The 27,509-nt window shown below is 42.0% G+C and overlaps 1 protein-coding gene and 1 long non-coding RNA gene across 5 annotated transcripts in view; one reads left to right on the top strand and one right to left on the bottom strand.

The window, feature by feature from the left end:
• NEIL3 (nei like DNA glycosylase 3) overlaps nt 1–9,103 on the bottom strand; it is a 53,250-nt gene extending 44,147 nt beyond the window's left edge. For 2 of the 3 annotated variants that reach the window (XM_075860229.1, XM_075860230.1), the window contains exon 1: nt 8,803–9,103. In XM_075860229.1, the coding sequence (XP_075716344.1) occupies nt 8,803–8,907 (105 nt within the window). In that variant the 5' untranslated portion in view covers nt 8,908–9,103. The remainder of the gene's footprint in view (nt 1–8,802) is intronic. The other variant, XM_075860228.1, reaches the window with a different exon arrangement.
• Nucleotides 9,104–9,790: 687 nt separating this feature from the next.
• On the top strand, nt 9,791–15,414 carry LOC142736542 (uncharacterized). 2 transcript variants are annotated; one of them, XR_012880557.1, is made up of 2 exons: nt 9,791–9,870; nt 15,137–15,414. It is a non-coding gene; the product is annotated as an uncharacterized LOC142736542 (long non-coding RNA). The 2 variants fall into 2 exon arrangements; XR_012880558.1 differs by having other exon boundaries at nt 9,824–9,870; nt 15,049–15,414.
• The last annotated feature ends 12,095 nt before the right edge of the window (nt 15,415–27,509 follow it).

The raw sequence follows: 27,509 nt of genomic DNA on the forward strand, positions 1-27,509 counted from the left end.
TGATAGTTTTGTTTGGAGTATCACTGTTGTTTCCGTTTATAATGTGGGGCATATGTGAGCTCGGCAGAGTACATCGGGGTATAGTCAGGTGGTATAATAAGGTAAAAAAAATAATAAAATGATCCATAGATGTGTTACGCTGTGATCGATCCTTTCTGTACAGGCCGGTGTCGCACTGATAACTGGCGTCCTTCCTTATCCCCCTTTTGGTCCACACTCCGCACCTTTGCAGTTTGGGGAATTTTGCTGGGAAAGTGTTGTCCTGGTATAATACGGACGCCCTCGCTTCCAGCGGATATGGTTGGGCCCTCCCCTTCCTGGTTCCCTAATTTTAGAGCCTTGATACATCGCCTTTTGAAACAGAAGAAATGTTCCCCTCGGGCCGGCACAACCGGATATTTTTCTTTCCTGACTTATTGGAGCCTTAACTTATTTTATTTTTTCATAGACGTAGTGGTATGAGAGCTCTTTTTTTACGGGACGAGCTGTAGCTTTTATTGGTACCATATTGGGGTACATGCAACTTTTTGATCATTTGTTGTTATCCTTTTTTTGGGAGGCAAGGTGACAAAAAAACAGCAATTCTGCCATAGTTTTTTTTTTTATATATATACAGCGTTCACCATGCGTTATAAACTACATGTTATCTTTATTCTGCGGGTCAGTACGATTCCGTCGATACCAAATTTATAGAACTTTTTTATAACTTTTTGCACAATAAAATTACTTTTGGAAAGAGAATGTATTTCTTCTGTCGCGATGTTGTGAGAGCCATAACTTTTAAATTTTTTCGTCGATGGAGCTGTGTGAGGGTTTGTTTTTTGCGAGACGAGGTATAGATTTTATAGGTACCATTTTTGGATACATGCGACTTTTTGATCACTTTTTATTTCAATTTTTGGAAGACGGTGACCAAAAAAACAGTAATTATGGCAGTGTTTTTGAGTTGTTTTTTTTACGGCGTTCACTGCGCTGGATAAATAACATAATAGTTTTATAGTTTAGGTCGTTACGGTCGCAGCGATACCAAATATGTATGGCTTTATTATTTTTTCAATAATAAATGCCTTGATAAGGGAAAAAGGGCGATTGTGTTTTATTTTATTACATGTTTTACAACTTTTATTTTTACTTTTTGTACACTTTTTTTTAGTCCCACTAGGGGACTTGAAGGTCCAACTGTTTGTTTGATGTTCTAATACATTGCACTACCTATGTAGTGCAATGTATTGGAACTGTCAGTTGTTCACTGACAGCAAGCCGATCAGGCTCCGCCTCTGGGCGGGGCCTAATCAGCTTACGTAATGGCAGACAGGAGTCCATTGTTACGGCTCCTGTTGCCATAGTAGCAGTCGCCAGCCTTGCTATCGCGTGGCAAGGCTGCCGATTTGCTAAAAACTTCTAGGATGCAGCGATCACAATGTATCGCTGCATCGAAGGGGTTAATGCCAGGAATCGGAGCTAGCTCCGGTTCCTGGCAATAGATCGGGGTGTCCGCTGTAACATACAGCGGACACCCACTGCTGATGACGCCGGCTCAGCTTCTGAGCCGGAAGCTGAGCCGGCGCCATCTTGCCGATGGTACCGGAAGCCTCCTGGGCCCCGCCGACGACGGGGCATAGGAGGATTCCGTTACTGGCGGACCGGGAGGTAAGTATAAGCCCTCCGATCGCTTTTGCAGCCACCGGCAACCCAGCGATCACGTTGCTGGGGTGCCGGTGGCTATAAACTCCTCACATGCTGCGATCTCTATTGAACGCAGCATGTGAGGGGTTAATCGGCCGGATCGGATGCTAGTTCCGGTCCTGGCCGATACCTCAGGGTGACAGCTGTAACATACAGCTGTCACCCGGCGGTGATGTCGCTGGCTCAGCTCCTGAGCCAACTTCATCTCCATGACGTACAGTTACGTGAAAAGGAGGTAAGACATCAGCTTTAATCACGTAACTGTACGTGATTGGGCGGGAAGGGGTTAGGCTATGTTCACATCTAACGGAGCCCTGACTGACACAAATTGAAACCAAAGGTTTCCGTCACCATTGATTTCAATGGTGATGGATCCGGTGCCAATGGTTTCAGTTTGTCTCCTTTGTGCAAGGATTCCGTCGTTTTGAATTAAAATGATTTTAGGGGCTGCAAATTAAAAAAATAAAACAAAAAAGCAATACTTACCTATCCTTGCCCCGGCGATCCAGCCCTGTTGCTCCAGGGGCAGTCCCAGTGCTTGTTTACGCGCACATAGCCTGTGACCGCTGCAGCCAGAGGGCTCAGCAGCCTGTGTTGTATTTCTGGCATTATGCCAGAAATACAATTGGTCACCAGGGAGGCCCCTGATTGGCTGCAGCAGTCACATGCTATGTGCATGTAAATAAGCCCTGGTCCTGTTGCCAGAGCGACAGCGCTGGATCACCGGGGGCAAGGATAGGTAAGTATTGCTTTTTTATTTAATTTGCAGCCCCTAAAAAAATAAATAAAAAAATGTCACTTCCCAGATAACCCCTTTATCAGGCATGGATTACAAAATCAGAAGAGACATTTAAAACTGGTATTGCTGCGTCTGGAAAAGTCCAAACTCTCACAATATAACATTATTTAACACGCATGGTGAATGCCGTAAAAAAAAAAAAATGAAAAAAACGGCTGAATCGCTGTTTTTTTTTTTTTTTTGAGCACGTCATCTCCCACAAAAAAAGAAATAAAAAATAAAAACTGGCTCATATACTACTAAAATGGTACCAATAAAAACTACAGCTCGCTCCGCAAAACATAAGCTCTCAATATCACTCAAAATCGACAGAAAAATAAAAATTTTGAATATGGCGACAAAACACAAATTTTATTTTGGACGAGTTTTTTTTTTCCTTGTAAAAGTAGTAAAATAAAAAACAACTATATGAATTTATTGTATTGTATTGACCCGCAGAATAAAGTTAAAGAGGCTCTGTCACCAGTTTAGAAGTGCTCTATCCCCTATCTAATCTGATTGGCGCTGTAATGTAGATAACTGGTTTTTATTTTGAAAAACTATCATTTTTGAGCAAGTTATGAACAATTTTAGATTTATGCTAATTAGTTTCTTAATGACCAAGTGGGCATTGTAAAGAGAAGTGTATGATGCTGACCAATGTCCATCTGTATTCACAGCGCAGCGTCATCTCGCGAGATCACGCTGTGCTGTCACATACACCCACAGTAACTTTACCGAAGTGTCTTGAGAGTGAATAGACATGGCCTCCAGCCAGGATGCGATGTCTATTCACACTCCCGACACTTCGGTAAAGTTTCTGTGGAACTTACTCACACCACAGCGTGATCTCGCGAGATCACGCTGTGCTGTCATTCACAGAGTGATCTCACGAGATCATGCTGTGCTGTGAATACAGATGGACATGAATGGAGAGAAGTGTATAATGCTGATTGGTCAGCGTCATACACTTCTCTTTACAACGCCCACTTGGTCAAAAGTTAAAAAACGCCCAGTTGGGCATTAAGAAACTAATTAGCATAAATCTAAAATTGTTCATAACGTGCTCAAAAATGATCGTTTTTTCAAAATAGAAACCACTGTTATCTACATTACAGCGCCGATCACATTATGTAGGAGATAGGGCACTTATAATCCGGGGACAGAGCCTCTTTAAAGTTATTTTTACAGTTTGCTGAACGCCGTAAATCAAAACCCAAAAAACAATGGAAGAATCCCCTTTTTTTTCTCATTCCACCCCACAAAGACATTTTTTCCAGTACAATAGACTTTACCATGAAAAACTCTGCCATGTCCCGCCAAACAAAAAAGCCTACATATGGCTATACCGACGGGAAAAAAAAAAAAAAAAAGTTAAAAAGAAAATCCTTAAAATGGCAGAAGAGGGAAGGGGTTATAGGCCAAGTAAACATTTGATGCAATTTTTTTATTTAACGTATGGATTTTGGCATATTGAACATAATTCTATATTATTTTTAAAAATGTTGTGGCATACTATGGTTTATGTCACTTATGGACTTCAGTACCAGTAAATATAAATTTGGGGGGTAAATGCTCTTTAATATACATATGCTTTACAAATTTCATATTTTTTTTATTTAACCCCTTTGGTATCTGGTGCAGTAGAATTAATAAAAAGGAAAACAATAAAACAGACCTATACCAAGTTCTCCACAATCCAGCCATGGATCCTGGCTATACAGAAGTAGCTGTCTAACCATACTCTTGCCACTGCCTAGACTTGTTCATTAGGGAGTCAGAAGGCAACTTAAATAAGTAAATATAAACTTTTTTTTTAACCAGAACTTCTCTAACAATTTAGCGTCTGCACAGTAAAAGACAACATAGAACGCTTGTATGTAAGTGGATCATTTTGAATACGCTCCAGTGTAACAAACTTTCTAACCCATTTGCAGAAAATATTACATTCAGATTTTGGTACCAAACAGAAAACACATAAATAGACGGGCACAACCTGACGCTACGACACAGGAGCCAGTGAATCTTCACACCTCATTAAGTGCACTTGTTTATTTGTAACATTTCACAAGACCCTTTAAGTCTTTTAGGAATTAAACAAGAAGCTTGAGTGTATATCTGCAAAGGTCATTGATAAAAACATATAGGAATGGCTCAGCCAGCGTGATTTAGGGACGAACTAGGCAGCAGCCACGCCGATTTATACACCCAAATAGGTCACCTTGTTAATATTCCAAATACTAGTAGCAGATTTATAAGATACCGTGCAGTAGAAACACTTATTCTTTGCATAGGATAACAAGGTGTCTAAGCTCTCCCTATGGCCATGACATCAGTGTATTAAAGGAACTCTAATAAGCCCCATAGTCAAGATTTATAACTTGTTCTGTTATCATTCCTTCTGCTTTATTCTGTCATTTTTCTAAAAAAAAAAAATGTCTGCTGCTCAATTATATTGATAACCCCTCCACTATCCCTTTCGAGAGCAATTTCACAGTAAAATTACCCATTTCTTTCAGCTAGCACCATTACATCTAAGCTGGAATTGCTAGAATATTTGTTTTAATAATTTAATGTAATGAAATCTCATACAAATCACTTCTTGCAGTCCTAAGAGTGCAGAATGTTCCCTAAATATCCAGGAGGGAAACAATAGCATTGATGTAGAACTCCAAAGGCTCCGTGTCTTTTGTGCAATTTAAAAGTCTAAATAGCAGGCAGACCCAGAAGAGAAGACAAAAAGCCTCGGACCTCAGATAAGAACTGAATATTAGGTAAAAGAAGGCGCAGGTCTTACTAATGGACTGTAGCACTTATCTGCCGTCTTTCATTTCTAGCCGGGTAATTACAGAGACACTATTGGCATATGACGGTGTACAACATGGTCAATTACTTCATTTCAGGGCTGAGCACAAACCTGTAATTAAAGATGAAGTCGACATCACTAAATACGAATTAAAAAGTAAAATGACTGCAGAGTAAAGTTTTGTGGCGGAAGAAGGCTCCAATTTATAATATATATATTCTAGAGGAAAGAGCTGAAACGTCTAACGGAATAAAGTACCTATGGTTTTTTACTTGAATATTTGGAGTGCTGCTAATTTTTGGACTAATTTATATAAAATTGATTTTTCAACCATATGAGTGATTTTCGATTTGAATCTCGATTTTGTTATTACTATTAAATAAACTGAAACAAATACCAAGAAATAATTTAAAGAAGTACTCCCATGAAATTTTTTATTGCTTTGCCCATTTGTAATGGGCATCTTGTACACGTATATTATATTTATTTCCTCACCGTTCATCTAGCTTTCAATACATAGGCTCCGTTGCGCTGCCCCATGCGGTCACGTGATTTGTAAACTGACTCGGCAATTGACATAGCGTCGTATGCGTGGACCGGAAGCCAGTTTCTCTATGTAAGTCTATGTATTGGAAGCTAGATGCTCGTTGAGGAAATAAATATCATATATACGTGTACAAGATGCCCATTACAAACGGGCAAAGCAATACAAATTTTCACGGGACTGCTTCAATAATAAATTATTTCCCGAACTGTGATCACCTCTCCCAGTGCATAAGGGAGCTTTTCTTTTGTTCATAAAACTCTTATTTAAAAAAAAAAAAAAAAAAGTTTCAAGTGACACGAGGAACCTCCTCGCAGGAGGGTTAGCGTTCAGGTTATGAACCTAATTGTTTGCAAACAAATCTCTGTGCTCAACAATTTATTGATGCGACACCCAGTAGTTTTCATGCCAGGCAATACAGATGGCATCCCACCAACACAGCTGAAATTATGCAGTACTGGGGTTTGGTCTGAACTTGGGCCTAACAAAGAAGCCATCGCTGAGTGCCTATCGGTCCACAGATATTCTGTACCACTGCCTCTCCTAGCACACCACAATGCCCAGGGCTCGTTTTGAGACAATACAAAAGTTAATTTACTACAATGATAAATTCCCAGTGCCCCCCCCCCCAGGATGACCCCAATTTCGACCGACTATACAAAATTAGACCCATTATTTCACATTTAGCCCGAAAAATTTAATCTTCCTATACCCCTGGAAGAGAAATTGCCATTGACAACTTCCTGGTGCATTTCAAGGGAAGGGTGAAAGGCAGACAATATTTGCTTAACAAGCGTGCCAGGCATGGCATCAAAATTTATAAAAAGTGCAAGTCCGCACAATTTTAAAATTTACGAGGGAAAGAACAATTACATAGAGCCCCCAAATGGTCCGCCCATCCTGACCACAACTGGGAATATTGTCTAGGATCTCCTGCACCCACTGTTTAATCAGTGGTACCACTTGTGTACAGACAACTGGTACACAAGTGTACCCCTGTTCAAATGCCTGGCAAAGCAAAAAACGGTGGCGTGTGGGACGGTCCGCAAAAACCAAACGACAGCTTCCAAAATCCTTCTCAGCCAAACCCTGCAGCATGGGGAGAGCAGGGTGCTCCATAGCGAAGGGGTCCTTTTTTCTAAAATTCAGGGACAGATAGGATGTCCTAATGCGGACATCAATCCATGTCGCCATCTGCTCCCTTGTCCCTGTACGTGGTGCAACATCCACCACTACGTCACGGCCTGTAAGTACAATAAATTTATGGGGGGAGTGGACCTTTCTGACCAGATGCTCAAATAGTACAATGCCATGCCGAAATCCAATTGGGTATAAAAAAAAACTGGCAGTGTACTTCATCCAAATGGCAGTGTACAACTAGTTTGTAACATACAGGAGCACTGGTCAGGAGGGGACATACCTGGAATACCAGGAGAAGGTAATCAAATCCCTGACCTCTTTGGTGATGTGGCAGAGGTAGGGGAAAGTTCTGATGTCCCCAGGATAGTTCCAGGGCGGCACTTTCCTGGTGAAGTGCCGCCCACTGCGGGACAAAAAGCCGCCCCCAGAAACGGTGTCGTGTCTGTGCCAGAAGAGGCATAAGAAGAGACAAGACATAGCAGTGCAACACCTGACCCTCCCACCCCGGACTGTGTATAAAGGACATATCACACCTCGCTGGAGTTCTAAAATGTATTTTCATCTGCCCCTTTCGATTATAATTCTCGTCCTTTTCATTTACTATAACTATTTCACCATTTAAAAATGTAACATTCCACATAACAAAACTAGAAAGATTCTCATTATACCCCTAGACGAATACCTGGGATTTGTAATATGGTGTAGCAGCTGCACAATTTTTGGCTTCTCGACGACTCATCCCATGCGACTGCTGCAGCCGAGCACAGGCTGTAGCGGTTACATGGGCAGCAGCACCATGACAGGAGGCCACCAGCACAGAGAACGGAGGTGGGGAGCGGGGACGCGTCGCTATGGCAGGGTCTTTCGGCCAGAATTCCCTGCGGATTCTAGGTCGGATACGCTGCACACTTTTCCACAGCCCATCCTAGCCTTGTGAATTATTTATTATTTGTATTGTAAGGGTATGTGCACACGATAACGTCAATTACGGCTGAAATTACGGAGCTGTTTTCAGGAGAAAACAGCTCCTGCATTTCAGACATAATTGCTCGTACTCGCGTTTTGCGGGGGGTACATTACGGACGTAATTTGGAGCTGTTCTTCATTGGATTCAATGAAAAACGGCTCCAATTACGTCCCAAGAATTGTCCTGCACTTCTTTGACGAGGCTGTTATTTTACGCGTCGTCTTTTGACAGCGACGCGTAAAATGACAGGTCGTCGGCACAGTACATCGGAAAACCCATTGAAAGTAATGGGCAGATGTTTGCCGACGTATTGGAGCCGTGTTTTCAGGCGTAATTCGAGGCGTAAAACGCCTCCATTACTCCTGAAAATAGGTCGTGTGAACCCAGCCTTAGGGTGAGGTAGGTTCTGTGTGATATGAACATGTGTGGGCTCAGAGAGGTGTGCGCTTTCATTTTGGGGAAAACCTCTAGATTTTACACCATATGGATTCCTGATCTGTGTATTTCCTGCTGTCCCGATATACAGATCACTGATAACAGACTGATCGTATGTTCTCTGCCTGTTCTGTAGCGCCCTAGGGGCTCCCCATGACGTCATCAATGACATTCCAGGTTTCCCTGGCAACTGGCCAAATACAAACGCAGTGTCTTCAGCATAGGGAATACACGGAAAGGGAACTTTCAGCTCCCTGTCACGGTACAGGGTGGGTGTCAGTATGAGTGTTCAGGACTGCTGATGGCGCTGTGTGGAGCTCCATGCAGTAAGGGGTTAAATAAACAAGATTTACAAGAGATGCTTTTGCTGGGTATTTACTATAACACATTATCAGCGTGTCTTCTTATTATGATATATACACAAACGTGTCAGTCACGTGGCTTACCGCTCCGCTGACCGCACTCCCCCTCACTGCCTGCACACGCTGACCCTGTGGAACTCGTGCCCGTATCTTCTCCCCGTTCAGTGTGCAGCCAGGACCCTCCACCATGACGACGGAAAGTTGTCACTTCAACAGCTACTATTCAAAATGTGGCGGCAGCTGGAATCTCAAACACAGTCCCAACTTCTCTTCATTGGCGGAGAGTAAGGAAGTGGAAAGTGTATACAAACTTTCCATTGGTGGCTTTCTAGTGTTCGTAAGTGATTGGTCAGAACAAATGTCCATCACATTAGTGCATCCATACAAAGTATGCGGCTAAAGAAGAGTCCAAAAGTGCGCATGCGCATGCGGATGGCGTGCGTTTCGTAATGCGCTTTCTCCATGGTGTCCAGTAGAGGGCGCATGTGAGCTTCAACATTGGATACATGAAGAACATTGTAACTATGTAACTTTTTTAGAAGTTTTTAAGTTTATGTTCTTTGAGCAGTTGTACTTATTTTATTGTTTTACACTTTCCTCCAGATTCTACAGATGCAATTTGGTAGGTTATATGTAGCTGAATGTTCTGGTGAAATACTTGAAGATACAAATTGTACTGTCAGATGTTAATTCTTAGGCCTCAGGCACACAACATGGTCTTTGTGGTTTTGGCCTCGACTTGTGCGTTTGTGAGAGACAATAGCACACTTGAATAGACCCTAATAGGATGTGCAATATCCCCTCTGGGGTGCCGTATCTCAGGCCAAGTTTTCCCCTGACAGCACTGTTTCCAATACAGTCTCTGATGGAGCATGCTGATTTTTTGCGTGTGGACAGGGTTTGTAGTCTGTAACTATGAGGACACGTGGCACATCACAGAGCAATCGATATTTACTCCTGGCACAGCATGTGGAGGGCGACCAGCAGTGGCCACTACATGGGCCCCTGTTACTATAGTAACTGACAGTACTTACATTCCTCCTTCTGACGTCACAGCGCTGTGCGCAGCACATGACGTCATAACATTGTGCACTGCGCACAACATCCCGATCCTGGATGGAGTCAGGACCTCCGCTGCAGCCGAAGAGGAAGGTAAGTTTAATAACACTGTCTGCTGAAGCTAATAGGTCGGGGTCAGATTCCCGGGCCCCCGCCAATTAGCTGTTTTGAAGGGGGTGCATCGCTTGTATGAGTGCGGTCACTTTCTCACACTGTGAATCGCCGACACTGACGTGTTAGCGATTCACAGTGTGAGCAAGTGAAGAAAACAAAGGGGAAGCAGCGCTTGTACGAGCGCTGCACCCCCTTCAAGACAGCTGATTGTCGGGGGTCCTGGGAGTCGGACCCCGACCCATCAGCTATTGATGGCCTATCAGCTATTGATGGCTATTTTTTTAAACTTTATTACTACCGCCTTATTAATAGGTGCTGGCTGATTGACAGCGTCCATTACTAAGGCGGAGCTTAGTGTTAGCCGGTGCAGAAGCTAACACTAACCCCCATTATTACCTCGGTACTCACCGCCACCAGGGGTGCTAGGAAGAGCCGGGTACGATCCAGTAGCCAACCACCTGTAGTGATGGCCGGGCACTGGGGTGGCCGCAGGCTGGCATTATTAGGCTGGGAAAGGCCAAATGCAGTGGCCCTTCCCACCCTGGTAATGCTAGCCTTCTGCTGCTCTTTTGTATCTGGCTGGTTATGAAAAATAGAGGGGACCCCACGTCATTTTTAATAAAAATAATAATAATTGGAAAGAACGATGTGGAGTTCCCCCATTTTTATAACCATGCAGATACAACACAGCAGCAGCAGCTAGCATTACCAGGGTGGGAAGGGCCACTGTTTTGGGGCTTTTCCAGCCTAATAATACCAGCCTGCGGCCGCGCCAGTGCCCAACCATCACTACAGATGGTCAGGTACTGAATCGTACCCAGCTCTTCCCAGTACCCCTGGTGGCGGTGGGTTCCAGGGTAATAATGAGGGTTAGTATTAGCCTCTTGATATCTAACATTAAGCCTTGCCTTAGTGGCCATTAAGGTGGTAGTAATAAAGTTTAAAAAAATACAAAGACATGGAAAAAATATTTTATTGAAATAAAAATCCTGCACATTATCCATTTCATTGAGAATAAAAAAAAAATCGTTATCGAAGTAGTCCTCGATCGATCATCTGCTGATCGTATAGTTTTTAAAAAGTAAAAGATTACCCTGTGTAAAAAGGGAGACGTGCTGCCGACATAATAATAACAATGTAGGGAGATGAGCGATCGGAGTATTGACTGCTTGTTCCCATCCATAGCTCCACGTGACAGGAGTACACGAGCGCCGATCAACAATGTCTCGTTGATCAGCACTCGCTGCACGTAAAAGGGACTTAAGTCAGATGTTGCCAAGGGGTTAAAACTATTAAGAGCAATCTGGGTAAAACTTGTGCACTGTGTCATGACTAGTGCAGTCCTGAGGGGGTGATGTATGACACCGGTATTCAAAGCTCACCAAAGCGAGAATACCAGCTCTAGGCATGACACTGCCACAGTTTTTTTTGTTTGAAATAGAACGCCTACAACCCCATAGTTACCCCATAACATTGCCAGCCACTCAGTACCCCCTATAATGGTGCCAGTGGCACACAGACATCCTGATGGCTGGGGGCATATTGTGCTACCCTAATATAAGCTGTAGAACTGTTAAAGAATTAATAATAATCCTGGAAAACCTTTGTAAATTATTAAAACATTCATAACTTACTGTATCATATAGTGTTTAGTATAGACAGAAATCATACAGAGATTGCGGATCAGGTATGCTAAACGCCTGTAACAGCGATATCACTTGCATGGCGGGTCTATTGACGGAGACACATAAATGAATAAATAGAAAAAACTCCTTGGTGATGTGATACATATGATATGATAAAATGGTTGATTACACCTGGAATCATTGAAATCCACAATGTTATTGCCACGAAGGCTATTTCCCGTTCCATTCAGCCTGTGCAACAGATAAGAATGACTATACTGTAATTACTTTAGAATATTTTAGCAATTATGTTAAGCATCAGAATGGATTTGGCAAAGACTATTGGAAATTACCGCTGCCAATGTAGACTAAATAATATGTATGATGGTTGCCACATGTAACACTAATCTTTGAACTCTGCATATAAACATTTGGGTAATTATAAACCTCTATCAGGTATAATGTAAATTATTTGGCAGATAAAAGTGCTACTATAGCTCTCTACTCACTCCCTTATGAGCCAATGGAGGATACAATTTAATATTATTTATAATAAACAATTGCATCTGCTAATGCTAGACGCAATTACAACTCTCAATGGCTTTTTAATATCACTTGATTGGTGCTGTTATGCAACATCATGCTTATGGCTTTCATTTTGCATGGGTCATAACTTTGTAAAATAGATTGGAACAATATTCTAGGCGCATTAACAAATAAATTCAGGTGTTTTTTTTTATTATTTATTTATTTATTTTTTACATTTATTTTGTACATATTAAACTTTTTAGTATTATAGGAAAGCAAATATTCAGGTCTTAAAGGCTATGTACACATTTGACGGCATTTTTTTTTTTTTTTTTTTTTTTTTATAAATAGAGCAGTCTGTGTAACTAGTGTAACTTCTTAATTCGTTTTTATTAAAAAAAAATAGTTTTACTTTTGGAGAATACAGAACAGCTGTATATCCAAAAGTAAAACTAATTTTAATATAAAAAATAAGTAAGAAGTTACACTAATCACACTGACTGATCTATTTATTAAAAAAAAAAAAAAAAAAGCCCTCCAAGGTGTACATAGCCTTTATGGTGTCTTTGCATGATACGTACGATGTGACTAATGTCCATTGAGAGATAGCGATGTATGGGCACCACTAAATAAAGTATAAATATTCTTGGGGTGCTGCAAACATGTGCAAAAAGAGTATACATAATTATAGAAGAGAAAAGGAAGCACATGAAGAAGTGGCGTGCAACCAATATGAATTGTGAAAAATCGAACAACCAATCTTTATTATATTTGATACAAAAATATTAAAAACATTTAAAAACCCAAAAATTACCAATCCTGTAATGTCATACACGAAAACCACATATAAAAATATCTCTAATATGATATATTGTATAGAAGCTAAGGTCAATTGTTGAATACTCCTTGTGTACATACAGGGTAAATGGATATAAGCACCTGACCATTATATCAAGTCAAGAAAGTCAGAGGGTATAAAGATATACCCAGATATCAGACACTATAACCGTGCAAATATAAACCGACAAAAGGGCAAATATCTATCTAATAATGCTGGTATCCCACTAGCTGCCTGTCCTCCCAAACAATATAGCCATATAAGCCCTTAGTACATATGGAAAGTGCAGAACTTAGTAGAAAATAATCATGGTAGATATGAAAGGTAATACATGACCAAAGCAATCTGTGGTAAGAAGACAAGCCGGCCTATGCGTATCGCTGCCTCTCAGTGCAGCTTCGTCAGGGGTCAATAAAGTTAAGACCCTAGAATCAAATATATATATGTGTTTCATAAGGCAATTATTACAATAAATCAGAAACAAGTTAACAAGCCTCAATTGTAGACCTCCTAAGGGCTTATTCAGACGAACGTAAAATACGCGCGTGCAACGCGCGTGATTTTCATGTGCGTTGCCCGTAGCTATATTAGTCAATGGGGCCGTGCAGACATGGCAGCGTTTTTTGCGCAGCGTTGCTCCGTTGCAAAAAACTCACGACATGTCCGTTGATTCAGCGTTTTCAACGCATCACGCACCCATTGAAGTCAATGGGTGCGTGAAAACCACGCATGTCGCACGGAAGCACTTCCGTGCGAACTGTGTGTTTGCGCAAGAGCTGTCAAAAGGATGAATGAAAACAGAAAAGCACCACGTGCTTTTCTGTTTCCGAGCATCCAAACAGAGTGTCTTTGCGATTAGCGAAGCCGGACAAGCGAACCGAACTTCACCGGGTTCGGCCGAACTCGATTTGGCCGAACCCGGCAAAAAAATTATCGGTACGCGACGTCAGGAGATAGTCACTGTCCATGGTGCAGAAAGAGTTAAACTGTTTCAGCACCATGGACAGTGACTACCGATCCCAATAAACATGAACCTGTAAAAAAAAAAAACGAAGTTCTGACTTACCGATAACTCCCGGCGTCTTCCTCCAGTCTGACCTCCCGGGATGACAATTCAGGCCAAGTGACAGCTCCAGCCAATCACAGGCCAAGCACAGCCTGCAGCGGTCACATGGACTGGCGCGTCATCCAGGGAGGTGGGGCCCGATGTCGAGAGGCGCGTCACCAAGGACGCGTCACCAAGGCAACGGCCGGGAAGTTCTCGGTAAGTACGAACTTTTTCTTTTTTTCACGGCATTCACTGTCGAGGGTGCTGAAAGAGTTAGCTCTTTCAGCACCTTGGACAGTGACGGGCATCGACTAGACTCATCTCTATGATGGCGGCTGCGCGAAAATCACGCAGCCGCGCATCAGACACGGATGACACACGCAGCTGTCAAATGGTGTTTGCGCGCGCAAAAACGCAACGCTCGTGTGAATCCAGTCTAAGACAAACATTAAACATTCCTCCCATGCTTTACAACAACCGGCGTCCGGATGTCAGCACTGAGCATGCCCAGAGCCAAAAGGCCGGGGTACACGCAGAACAAACGTTTGGACACCGCCCGCATAGTATAACCAAAGAATAAAGATATGCTTATGTGACTATGCGTAGTTGAATAAAACCACGTATTGTATGTCAATCGTATTCGTAAATAGTACATGCAGGTATTTAAACAATTTTGCAAGAAACACAAAATTCTAATAAAAAATTAACAATGAAAAAATGCTGAAAAAATAAATACAAAAGGAACCTTACTTAACACACCACAGGAAAATATATTAGGTAATTTGTAAAGAACCTATAGTGCTTGAGTAGTGTATCAACAAGATACAGATACATCAAGGGGTAGCGCTACCCATCAATATAAGGGCAAAAAATGCCTAAGATTATTATAAATCTAGAGCAGTAAGAGGTGTATAAAGTAAGGCATAAAAACAATGAGAAAGAATAAATAAAAACATATACAACATAAGAATACTAAATAATAATAATGATGACAATGAAAGGGATATATATATATATATATATATATATATGTAAACATGCTGTAGATATGTTATAAATGCCTAAATTTAATGCATCTCTTGCTCTATCCAGTACAAACTCTACTTTTTTATCCAAAGGCCAAGTCGGCCAATGTTGCAAAGATTGCCCAGAGTCCCATCAATGGCATGAAAGGTTCATTTGACAAATTTGTCTTCTCCATCTTAGTCCCTTGGAGAGAAATGCCAACAAAGCCAGGATCAAAAACTGAAGAAGTGAGAAGTGAAAAGACACGTCCAACCGGTAGTGTCCAAATAGGATGAAACATGGAGAGGTTCCAAGAGGGCGCCCTTCGTTGGTGACCTATGTAAAAGAGCACCAGACCAATGAGGGAGTTCAAATAGGACTGTTGGAGGATATCAAAAGGGCGTGAAAAAGTCCTTTCTATAGCCAGAGTCTGTGTAGTTGCAATAAACGCAAGGGAATTATTCATCATCCAATCCATAGGTTGGAATTCACATTTTTCTCTTTATTCCGAAGCTCATCTCTAGAGCGGAAATGATTCAAACCAAGAAGGGAATGGTTCAAATAGGGCCTCAAAAGACGTAATGCAAGCTCGCCTAACCTAAAATAGACAGATAACAGTACATGGCATTAAATCAGATGAAACATACCCTAGAAAATAGAGGTCATTGACAATATAAGACAAATATATATTTGGTGTAACATATGATCATCTCAATGTGTGAATGCTTTCAATTCAAATCAAATTGAAGATCTTTAGTTATGCTAAATAAAATTGTAAGAACCACAAATCGCTGTTTGTAGAGTTTGGTGCCCTGTCTCTGTACCATGTGACTACGATTAAAATGTAATCTAAATATCGAGGGTTTGCCAGATGTGCAACTTGTCATTGGATTTTTTTAAAGACCAGAAGAAAATAGTCGAGCTAGCAAGAAATCACTGAATCATACACATTATTGAAGCGTGTATTTATTGTTCACTAGAGGGGCACAAGCCTAATATTATTATACAGCTTCTTGCATTATTAATCAATGCTATTTATGTATGGAAGAATACTAGAGGTAATATTCAGGTAAAAATTATTTTTTAATGGATATAGTGACTGGCTATTTATATTAACCCCTTCCCATTTTTCATTCTTTCATTTTTGTTTATTTTTCTCCACAATACAAGATCCATAACTTTATTTTTTGGTTGACATAGTCATTTGAGGGCTTTTTTATTGTGAGACAAGTTGTACTTTATAATGGCACCATTTACTGTACCATATAATATACTGGGACACTTCTAAATTATTTTGTGGGGTGAAATGGGAAAAAAACACTGCAATTCCTCCATTGTGTTTTGTTTTTGCGGCAATAACCTTGCAGTAAAAACCTCATGGTAACTTTATTTTGCGGGTCAGTATGATTACGGCGATATCAAATTTATATAATTTTCTATTATGTTTTACTTTACAAAATAAAAATAATTTGTAAAGAGACAATTCTGTGCTGCCATAACTTTTTTTTATTTTTGTGTCGATTTAAGCTGTGTGAGGGCTTCTTTTATTGGGATGAGCTGTAGTTTTCATTAGTACCATTTTGGGAGACTTACTTGAGCCCGCTTCATACTTTCCACTCCGACTTCTGCCGTACATGTATGGCCGATGTCAGCAAGGGTTAAATCTTATTAGTAATATTTGTTTGTTTACTTTCTCTAAATGGGCAACAGTATATAGTCACCCAAATATCACTTTCATGTAACAAGCGACCATTCAGCCAGAAGAGCATTAGTAAGATTAAGATATTTAGGATAATTTGTTATGGCCTTTACTGTATGCAGAAGGGCATTTAATGCTGACAATGATTTTGGCAGAACAGTAGTCATTTTTATTTGTTTATGACAAAAATCACTGATAATTGTCATCAATTCAGCCAAATTTTAGATCAGATGAACTGAAGAAATTAAAGCGCAAAGAAAGTAGACAAATCTTACCCGCCACATCCCAGACAATCATTCATTGCAGTTTTAATGACTCGTTGCATGATGTCCTTCTTTATAGTAACTGATGTGCAGTTCTCCTTGTACACACAACAGATTCAATCAGTATCTTACTGTGGCCATACACTTAGAAGAAAGTTGACGATTTCCACCGTAATGAACGATTGTCAGTTAGAAAATTAAGCGAACGATCGTTACAACCGCCTGATGGCCACCAGTAACCTAAAACACTGTCCCGCCATGTTGGAAATGCCTAAGTATCAAAAGAAGTTGAATGTGCATGAGCACACGTGCCACGACGAATGATGGTTCTCCAAATAATAACCCACAAAAGGAGGAGGGTCAGAGGGTTTGTCCAGGGTTTGTCACTTCCAGCCATACATCGGCCAATAATTTTCTTGTCCCATTAGACGTGTATGGGTACATTTCATTAGTATAATGGAGAACATCATCTGAAATGTGTATGCGGACATCGGCTTAACCAAAATATTAGTTGGACGAATGATCGCCTAAACATCGGCCTGCTGCGGTCTAATGTGTATGGCCAGCCTTAGTCTCTATGCTGTGTGCAACATCACAAGACATCACAGTGTCTGGGGTTGAAAACTGTAATGTGATTTTAATGAAAGCTTCCCTTAAATGTCAACAGCAAGTACAAGAAGTGTGTGACTGGGTTAGTCATATTGGCAGCTATAGCTTGCTCTCTTATTCATGCCAAAAATAAACTTTTTATTGTATACTACGACTCTAATCCTTTTTTACAATTATTTCGTTGAAAGAAAAAAAGTTTTTCATAACCATTCAGATACAACATAACGGCAGCAGGCTAGCATTACCAGGGTGGGAAGACCCACCATTTTGTACTTTCCCAGCCTAATAATACCAGCCTGCGGCCGTCCCAGTGCCCCACCGTGACTGCAGATGGTCGGGTACTGGATCGCGCATGGCACTCTCCTGGTACCCCTGGTGGTGGTGGGTAATAATTGGGGTTTTGTGAGAGCCTCTGCACCAGCTGACACTAAGCCCACGCCTTAGTAATGGACGCTATCAATCAGCCAATGGCTATTACTAAGGCAGTAATAATAAAGTTTACAAAAAATACAAAGACATAGGGAAAATATTTTATTGAAATAAAAAAAAAACACCCAACCCTTGTTAACCATTTTATTGAAAATTTAACAAGCCGTCATCGAAGTAGTCCTCGAATCAGACGTAGTCCAACAACTAAACCTGTTGTAATGACCGGGGGGTAGGGAAACGGACAAGTGAGCCCTAATCTACCCGCCACTCTGTCCCTGCCTACTTGCAACGACCCGCCCTAGGCGACGGGGTACAACTGGGCGGCGGTCCCTGCACTCAGTAAGTGCACGACAAACACGACAAACATACAAGGGAATACAAGCAAGGGAAAGGGGCAGTTGCCCACGGCAACACCGTGAGCAACCAGAGTGGTGAACGAGCCGAGTCAAGCCAGGAGTGTGCGAGGTACCAAACGAAGAGCAGAAGAGTAGTCAGTAAGCCAGGGTCTGTATGGAGCAGGAACAAAATAGAAGGAGCTGTAGCTGGGCCAGGAAACCACACGAAAAAGAATAACAAGCAAGGAGGAACAGGAAATGCAGGTATAAATAGACAGAGGGCGGGAGCTAGCTGAGTCTGGCCAGGCTGTGATAGGCTCTCCCACTCCTAAGCCTGCCAGCCTGAGTGGTGGAAGCTGGAGTCAGTCTCAGGGATGTAGATTCAGGTGCTGACTGATTAATTAAGGGAGTTAACCCCGAAGCTGTGCCTGGCAGATCCTTTACAGTAACCCCCCTTATATGAGGGGACACCGGACCCTTTCTAAGTGGACCTGGCTTACTGGGGAAACGCAGGTGGAACCTCCTGACCAATACCCCAGCGTGAACATCCCGGGCGGGTACCCAAGTCCTCTCCTCGGGCCCGTAACCTCTCCAATGGACCAGGTACTGGAGGGAGCCTTGGACCATCTTGCTGTCCACAATCCTGGCCACCTCGAATTCCACCCCCTCAGGGGTGAGAACGGGAACAGGAGGTCTCCTCGAGGGAGCCAAGGACGGGGAGCAGCGTTTAAGGAGGGAGGCATGAAACACGTCGTGTATACGAAAAGACGGGGGTAACTCCAGCCGGAAGGAGACAGGATTGAGGACCTCAATGACCTTATACGGCCCAATAAACCGGGGAGCAAACTTCTTGGACGGAACCTTGAGACGCAAGTTCCTAGACGACAACCACACCAGATCCCCGACCATAAACAGGGGGTTAGCAGAACGTTTTCTATCAGCCTGAGTTTTTTGTACGCTCTGGGACGCCTCTAGGTTCTTCTGAACCTGGGCCCAGACTGTGCACAGTTCCCGATGAACGACCTCTACCTCGGGATTGTTGGAACTACCAGGTGAAACGGAGGAGAACCGTGGATTAAACCCAAAATTACAGAAAAAGGGAGAGACCCCTGACGAGTTACTGACCCGGTTATTAAGGTAAAATTCGGCGAGGGGAATGAATGAGACCCAATCATATTGACAGTCAGAGACAAAACACCTTAAGTATTGTTCTAGAGATTGATTAGTCCTCTCCGTTTGACCATTGGTTTCAGGATGGAAGGCAGAGGAGAAGGACAGATCAATCCCCAACTTCATACAGAAGGCTCTCCAAAACAATTAAACAAATTGTACCCCTCTGTCCGAAACAATATTGACAGGGACCCCATGGAGACGCAGGATGTGTTTGACAAACAAGGTAGCTAACGTCTTGGCGTTGGGTAGTTTCTTGAGGGGCACAAAGTGGCACATCTTACTGAAGCGGTCTACCACCACCCACACCACCGACTTGCCTTGGGATGGAGGCAAATCGGTGATAAAATCCATGGAGATATGTGTCCAAGGTCTCTGGGGAATGGGCAACAAACGCAGTAAGCCCGCTGGTCGGGACCTGGGAGTCTTGGACCTAGCACAAACCTCACAAGCGGCGACGTAGGCCTTAACGTCTTTAGGCAACCCAGGCCACCAATAATTTCTGGTAATGAGGTGTTTGGTACCCAGGATGCCTGGATGACCAGATAGTGCGGAGTCATGATTTTCCCTAAGTACCCTTAGCCGGAATTGCAGGGGAACAAACAGCTTGTTCTCAGGAAGGTTCCCGGGAGCTGAACCTTGATCAGCCGCAATTTCAGAGACTAAATCAGAATCGATCGAGGAAATGATTATACCTGGAGGCAAAATACAAGCAGGATCTTCCTCCGAAGGAGGGCTGCCCATGAAGCTACGCGACAGTGCATCAGCCTTAATATTTTTAGACCCAGCCCTATAGGTAACCAAAAAATTTAATCTGGTAAAAAATAACGCCCATCGAGCTTGTCTCGGGTTTAGCCTCCGGGCAGATTCTAGGAAAACCAGATTCTTGTGGTCGGTAAGGACCATTACCTGGTGTCTAGCCCCCTCCAGGAAGTGGCGCCACTCTTCAAATGCCCATTTAATGGCTAAGAGTTCGCAGTTGCCAATATCATAGTTACTCTCAGTTGGCGAAAACTTCCTCGAGAAGTAGGCACAGGGGCGGAGATGGGTGAGGGACCTGGTACCCTGGGACAAGACAGCCCCCACTCCCACCTCAGATGCGTCAACTTCCACGATAAATGGCTCCATTTGGTTGGGCTGAACCAGCACTTCTTAAGGACCTCAAAAGCCTGGACAGCCTCAGGAGGCCAGTGGAGGAGATCAGCACCTTTGCGAGTGAGGTCCGTAAGAGGCTTAGCGATGACCGAGAAGTTAGCAATAAATCTCCTGTAATAATTAGCGAACCCCAAAAAACACTGTAACGCCTTCAGGGAGGCAGGTTGGACCCATTCCGCCACAGCCTGAACCTTGGCGGGGTCCATGCGGAATTCATGAGGAGTGAGGATTTGACCCAAAAATTGTATCTCCTGTACCCCAAACACACATTTTTCGGTTTTGGCAAACAGTTTGTTTTCCCGAAGGACCTGGAGCACCTTCCTGACATGCTCAATGTGGGAGGACCAGTCCTTGGAAAACACCAGTATGTCATCAAGGTACACTACAAGAAATATCCCCAGGTAATTTCTCAAAATCTCATTTATGAAATTCTGGAAGACCGCAGGGGCATTACACAACCCAAAGGGCATGACGAGGTATTCGAAATGGCCTTCGGGCGTGTTAAACGCAGTCTTCCACTCATCCCCCTCTTTGATGCGAATAAGGTTATACGCCCCCCGTAGATCCAATTTAGAGAACTATTGGGCCCCCTGAACCTGATTAAAGAGCTCAGGAATCAAAGGAAGGGGATACTGGTTCCTTACCGTGACCTTATTCAGGCTACGGTAGTCAATGCATGGCCTAAGACCACCATCCTTCTTCCCCACGAAGAAGAAGCCAGCACCTACCAGAGAAGAAGAGGGACGAATGTAACCCTTGGCCAGGGATTCCTGGATATACTCTCTCATGGCTTCACGTTCGGGACAAGAAAGATTAAATATCCTACCCTTAGGGTATGTGCACACACACTAATTACGTCCGTAATTGACGGACGTATTTCGGCCGCAAGTAGTGGACCGAACACAGTGCAGGGAGCCGGGCTCCTAGTATCATACTTATGTACGATGCTAGGAGTCCCTGCCTCTCCGTGGAACTACTGTCCCGTACTGAAAACATGATTACAGTACGGGACAGTTGTCCTGCAGAGAGGCAGGGACTCCTAGCATCGTACATAACTATGATGCTAGGAGCCCGGCTCCCTGCACTGTGTTCGGTCCGGTACTTGCGGCCGAAATACGTCCGTCAATTACGGACGTAATTAGTGTGTGTGCACATACCCTTAGGAAGCTTAGCTCCTGGTACCAATTCGATAGCGCAATCGTATTCTCTATGAGGAGGTAACACCGTGGATTAAGCCTGCCAGCCTGAGTGGTGGAAGCTGGAGTCAGTCTCAGGGATGTAGATTCAGGTGCTGACTGATTAATTAAGGGAGTTAACCCCGAAGCTGTGCCTGGCAGATCCTTTACACATGTGGTAGACTTAGATACAGGGCCCATGAGTGATTCTGTCTGTTTTACCCTTTATCTAAGCCTATCACAAGATAGGCTTAGATACAGGGCCCAGCGGACAGGATCACGCCATGTGTGATCCTGTCTGATGGGCCCTGCATCTAAGCTTACCACATGGTAGACTTAGTTTCCAGCAGACAGTAATCTCCTACAGTATAAGATTACTGTCTGCTGGGGTCCTGTATCTAAGCCTATCATGTGGTAGGCTTAGATACAGGGCTCATCAGACATGATCACACGTGGGCCATGTATCTAAGCCTACCATGTGGTAGGCTTAGATACAGGGACCCAACAGACAGTAATTTTATACAGTATAAGCTTACTGTCTGCTGGGGCCCTGTATCTAAGCCTACTATGAGGTAGGCTCAGATACAAGGCCCATCAGACAGGATCACACATGGGCCATGTATCTAAGCCGACCATGTCGTAGACTTAGATACAGGGCCCAGCAGACAGGACCACACATGGGCCCTGTATCTAAGCCTACCACATTGTAGGCTTAGATACAGGGCCCCAGCAGACAGTAAGGTTATACTTACGCTCCTCTTCGGCTCCAGGCACAGTGGCGGTCCCGTCACGATGTGTCCGGCGCAGAGCGTCGTGACGTCAAAGACATTGAGACCTCCGCTGCGCTGGGAACGAGGAGGGTAAGTATAATGTTACAATAGTAACATGGACACATGTAGTTTATTACATAAAATACACGGCTGCGGGACCCAGACGCAATTGCGAGATTTCCTTGTTTTTTACTATATATTAGCTTTCCCCTTTATCAGTTACTATATCCGCTCATGAATACTTAATAAACACTTTGACACATTCATTGGACTTGGTCAAAGAGACCATCAATGTTCCTTACTAAATTTCTGCTTGTCCAACTCCAACAAAGCCAGACCACTCTTCCTGCTGATTCTTGTATTTTCACAGAAACTCTTCCATGCCGTCCAATGAGGACATCCTACAGTCCAGTCACATATGCAGTGTTATATTTTTAATTTGTAAAAACAAAATTTAAAGCAGTCCTTTTGGCGTCTATAGTCAACTTCATTTTAGTATCAACTGGCATCAACTTTTTTGTTTGTGTTAAAAATCTTACAGCAGTCTTCTTGGTATCTGTATTTTGCTTTCTTTTGTAATTATCTGCTGATCCAATACAGTATCAAATCTTTCATGGCCTTTCACTTCTAACCTATTGATGCTTGAGCTCTTAGATTTTTTTCAATCCCAATACGGAGCATTGATTGCAGTTAAATTACTTACTAACCTCGCTGTATAATTTTCTATTCAACAACCTGCCGTTCCACATTCTTTAATACATTTTTGCAGCTTTTTTATTTTAACAATTTAATGGTTGTCTTATGTGTCTGAACAGCAGTAATCATATTTTTTTGTATGATCACATATTTAGCTCAAAGAATGAAGTTATTGGATAATAAGAAAAAAATAAGTGATTTATTAATATGTACACACCACAGAACATTTTATAAAAAATGTTTAATTTGCAGACAGGGACTATTGGAAAGGGGGCCGCACACGTGTGTGTCTCTCTTTCCATTTTGTTCTATGGAAGATATGGTAACAGCCAAGCAAGCACAGCCCCCCACTCCAATAATCCCCTCCTGGAATCGGCAGTAAGCGACTGCCTCACCAGGCAAAACAGGGGTGCGGGTGACCCTGTTCTCGATATAGGTGTGGGTCACAAAGCTGGGACTTTCATGAAGCATAGCAGCAGTTTTAGGGCCTAGCAACCAAGTAGGCTCATGAGGCCCCATTCTAAATTTTGCTATGGTGCCCCATGGTTACTTGATACAGCCCTCATAAATCATGAGCAATAAACAACCACTTACTCTGCTATAAAGACATACCAAATGGGAAACATAGAGTAGACACAAACAAGTGAATATAATAATTAATCGTGACATCCCCGTGATCAGTTTTCAGAAAAATGAAAAAGACGCTGCTTCACTGAGGGCTTGGACCCATTGCTGGAACTTGATATCTCCATCATACAGAAAGTGGGCCCGTTCTCCAAGAGATCAATCCATACCTGATAAAACTCTTTGCAATCTGTGCAAAAACAAAACCTAGAGCCAAATAGATAAGTAATAATTTTTTTTTTAAAAACCCACATTGATATATTATCATATGAATTCTTATAAGATCTGATACATTAGAAGGTCTGAGATGGGATTATAATGATTTTACTTTACTTCTTGTTCTTTACCCATGAACCCTTTGGGCAATGCGCTGCCTTGGCTTGACTCTTTCATATGAAAGGATCTTTATCAAAGTGCTGTGATTATTTGCGCCCTCCATCCTCATCTTGTTATTACATAACTGATGAAAAAAAGTAGACAAAGGAGCTGGTTTTTAGCAATACTTTATATCTTCCAGTTTTTACTTCTTCTTAGATTCCATTTCAGTTCTCATCTTGCAAGTCAAGAATTAGGAATTAGTTAGTTATACAAGTAGCTTCGAACTAAGGATCTGAGAAAACAACAAAAAACTTTACTTTATGTCTAATCTGAAACATTTGCTCAGGTATCACACCTCTTTATAAATGTATTTGTTATCCAAAATGTTTTATTTTTCCTTTTTTTCCTTATTACGTTATAGTTTGGTATATGATACAAAGGACATGTGACACATCACATGAAGGATCAAATGCAACCCCAAATGAGCAGCGCTTACTTTGAATTAACTTTGGTAAATATGAAAAACATTGGTTTTTCAACCAAATATGCAGGATCTTATCAATGAACAGCGGCGTTACTATCAGGATTGAGTCAGTCGCAGTTGCGTATGGGCCCTATAGCCCAGGTTACCCACAGGTTCCCTGCTACATCAGGCCTTTCAGGGCCTGGCACAAAATGTCCTAACACTGGACAGTTTCAGGACATTGTGTGCGGTGGCGTTAGGACCTTGTGTACCGGGCCCTGAAGAGAGGAGGTATGTAAATACTTGAGTTTATTTTTCTTCAGTCCGATTTTGGTGTCTGATTTTAATGTCAAATCTGGGGTCTGAATTAATTAAAGGTTTCATTTGGAGTCTAAATCATATTTGAGATCTTGAAGCTGAATTAAATTTGGGGCTGAATGAATTTTGTGCTCTGGTCTGGGGTTTGATGTCTCCCATGCCACCATCATGCATTTTCTACTTATGTGGCTAATAGTGTGTGTGGCATTATTGTCCTGGCATGCTCTGATAATTTTATCAGGTCATGCTGGGAGTTTTCGAAGAAATTTTGTTTTTTTATTTTTCTTTTACAGCGGCTCATCCAGCAAGTTTCACACAGATCTGTAAATGCTTTGGTTACTTTCTAGTTACGCCTCTGACAATGAATTTTTTGCATCTGGATGTTTCTGGGTTTACATTGAATCATGTTCACTTCGAGACCAAGACAAATGAGATATATTCAAAGCTTCATTCATGTTTTATGCTGTAGGTGATAATTACAACTAAAGCTTCCACTTGTTAGAAGATCCAATCTAATGTCTTCAGGTGCTCTTTAGAGCTTTCTTTAATCCCTTTTAGTAACAAAAAAAACCGACTGATTAAAAAACGACACAATAAAACGTAACGTTTACATCATATTGATAAAAAAGGAGGTTGTCCTTTAAAAAAAGAGGGCTGGTCAAAAAATGCTATAGGGAAAATCAAACTGACCCTGTTAAACCCTACCAGGTCACCCTGCCTAAACAGAGCAACGCCCCTACTAAAGGAACGACCCCGATCTCCAACCTATACCCTAGACACCCTTTTAATGGCTTATCCGATTTGATAGTCTAGAGAATGGGTGTGATGTAAACACAGTGAGATTTGGTGTGATACCAATTGGTCAAAAAAAGAAGAAAACACAGCAGTGCAGTATTCAGATAAATAACATACTTGTCTTTATTCCTCACGGATGGGAAAGGTGTATTGTAAGAAGTAATAATATGTACATGTGCTACATTCCAGATCTCATTGGTCTTATGTTTCTCAAATTGAAGGAGGTACTGCACATAAAACAGAAAAAAAAAATAAGTACAGATAATAAACACAGTTCCAACGCGTTTCCCCTGGTAAAATGACGGGTTCATCGGGGAAGCACACAATCAAAAAAACTGATTGCCACCAGGATAACAGGTGCAACCTGACGGGAAAGCTGGATCGAGGAGCTGTTATAATATACTTGACAGGTGAACAGAGAAAAAAATAAACAACTTCAGTAGTCACAGTGTTGTCTGGGTCATTTATATGTTGCTACTCACGACCCCTGTCACCAGGTCAAGTCTGCCACAGATCTCTGGTAGATATGATCATGTCCAGTGGAGATAGTCCAGAGATGAGGATGGAGATCCCTCACTGTGGATGGTAATGGATGTGTTGATAAGCTTAAAATCCTTAAAATGGCAGCGGGAGGGAAGGGGGTAAAGGCTAAGTAAACATTTGATGTCATTTTTTTTTATTTAACCCCTTAATGACCAGCCTATTTTAGGCCTTAACCCCTTCCAGTTGTAAACAACTTTCAGATTTTAATTTTCGTATTTTCCTCCCCACCTTCCAAAAACTATAACTTCTTTATTTTTCCTTCGATATAGTCCTATGAGGGCTTGATTTTTGCAGTCGTTTTTTGTAGCACCATTTATTTTGCCATATAATGTACTAGGAAACGGGAAAAAAAATATTTGTGGGGTAGAAAATGAAAAAAACTGTGATTCCTCCATGGTTTTTTTGCTCACCGTTTTTACGGAATTCACTTTGCAATTAAAACAATATGTAAACTTTATTCTGTGGGTCAATACGATTACGGCGATAACAAATATATATAGTTTTTTTTCTATATTTTACTACTTTTACAAGTAAAAACCTAAGTGTAAAAAAGAACATTTATTTTATATCGCCAATTCCGAGAGCCATAACTTTTTTATTTTTCCGTCGATTAAGTGATATGAGGGCTTATTTTTTGCGGGATAAGCTGTAGTTTTTAATAATACTATTTTGGTGTACATGCGACGGTTTGATCACTTTTTATTAAATTTTTTGTGGGAGATTAGCTGACCAAATAATAGAGATTCTGGCGTTTACAATTTATTTTTTACGGCGTTCACCGTGCGGGTTAAATAATGATATATTGTAATAGTTCAGACTTTTACGGACGCGGCGATAACAATTATGTTTATTTATTTATTTTTTTACTATGCTCTAGGGGGAAAATGGGAAAAGGTTTTTTTTTTTTAACTTAATTTTTTATTTTATTTTTTTACACAAAAAAAAACTTTATTTAACAAATTTTTACTTTTTTATTAGTCCCCCTAGGGGACTTCAACCAGCGATCGTTAGATCGCTTGTACAATATACTGCAATACTAATGTATTGCAGTATATTGTGCTTCTGACAGGCATCTATTAAGCCCTGCCAGAGGCAGGGCTTAATAGCTGCACAAAGTTGGCGGACCTGGGGGCGCGATGTGCTGTTAGAGGGGGTCGCCCCCTCTTTCTAACGATTTAAATGCTGCGGTCACTATTGACGCTCCATACTTCC

The sequence above is a fragment of the Rhinoderma darwinii genome, chromosome 1, assembly GCF_050947455.1.
Source record: "Rhinoderma darwinii isolate aRhiDar2 chromosome 1, aRhiDar2.hap1, whole genome shotgun sequence".
Taxonomy (NCBI): Eukaryota; Metazoa; Chordata; class Amphibia; order Anura; family Rhinodermatidae; genus Rhinoderma; species Rhinoderma darwinii.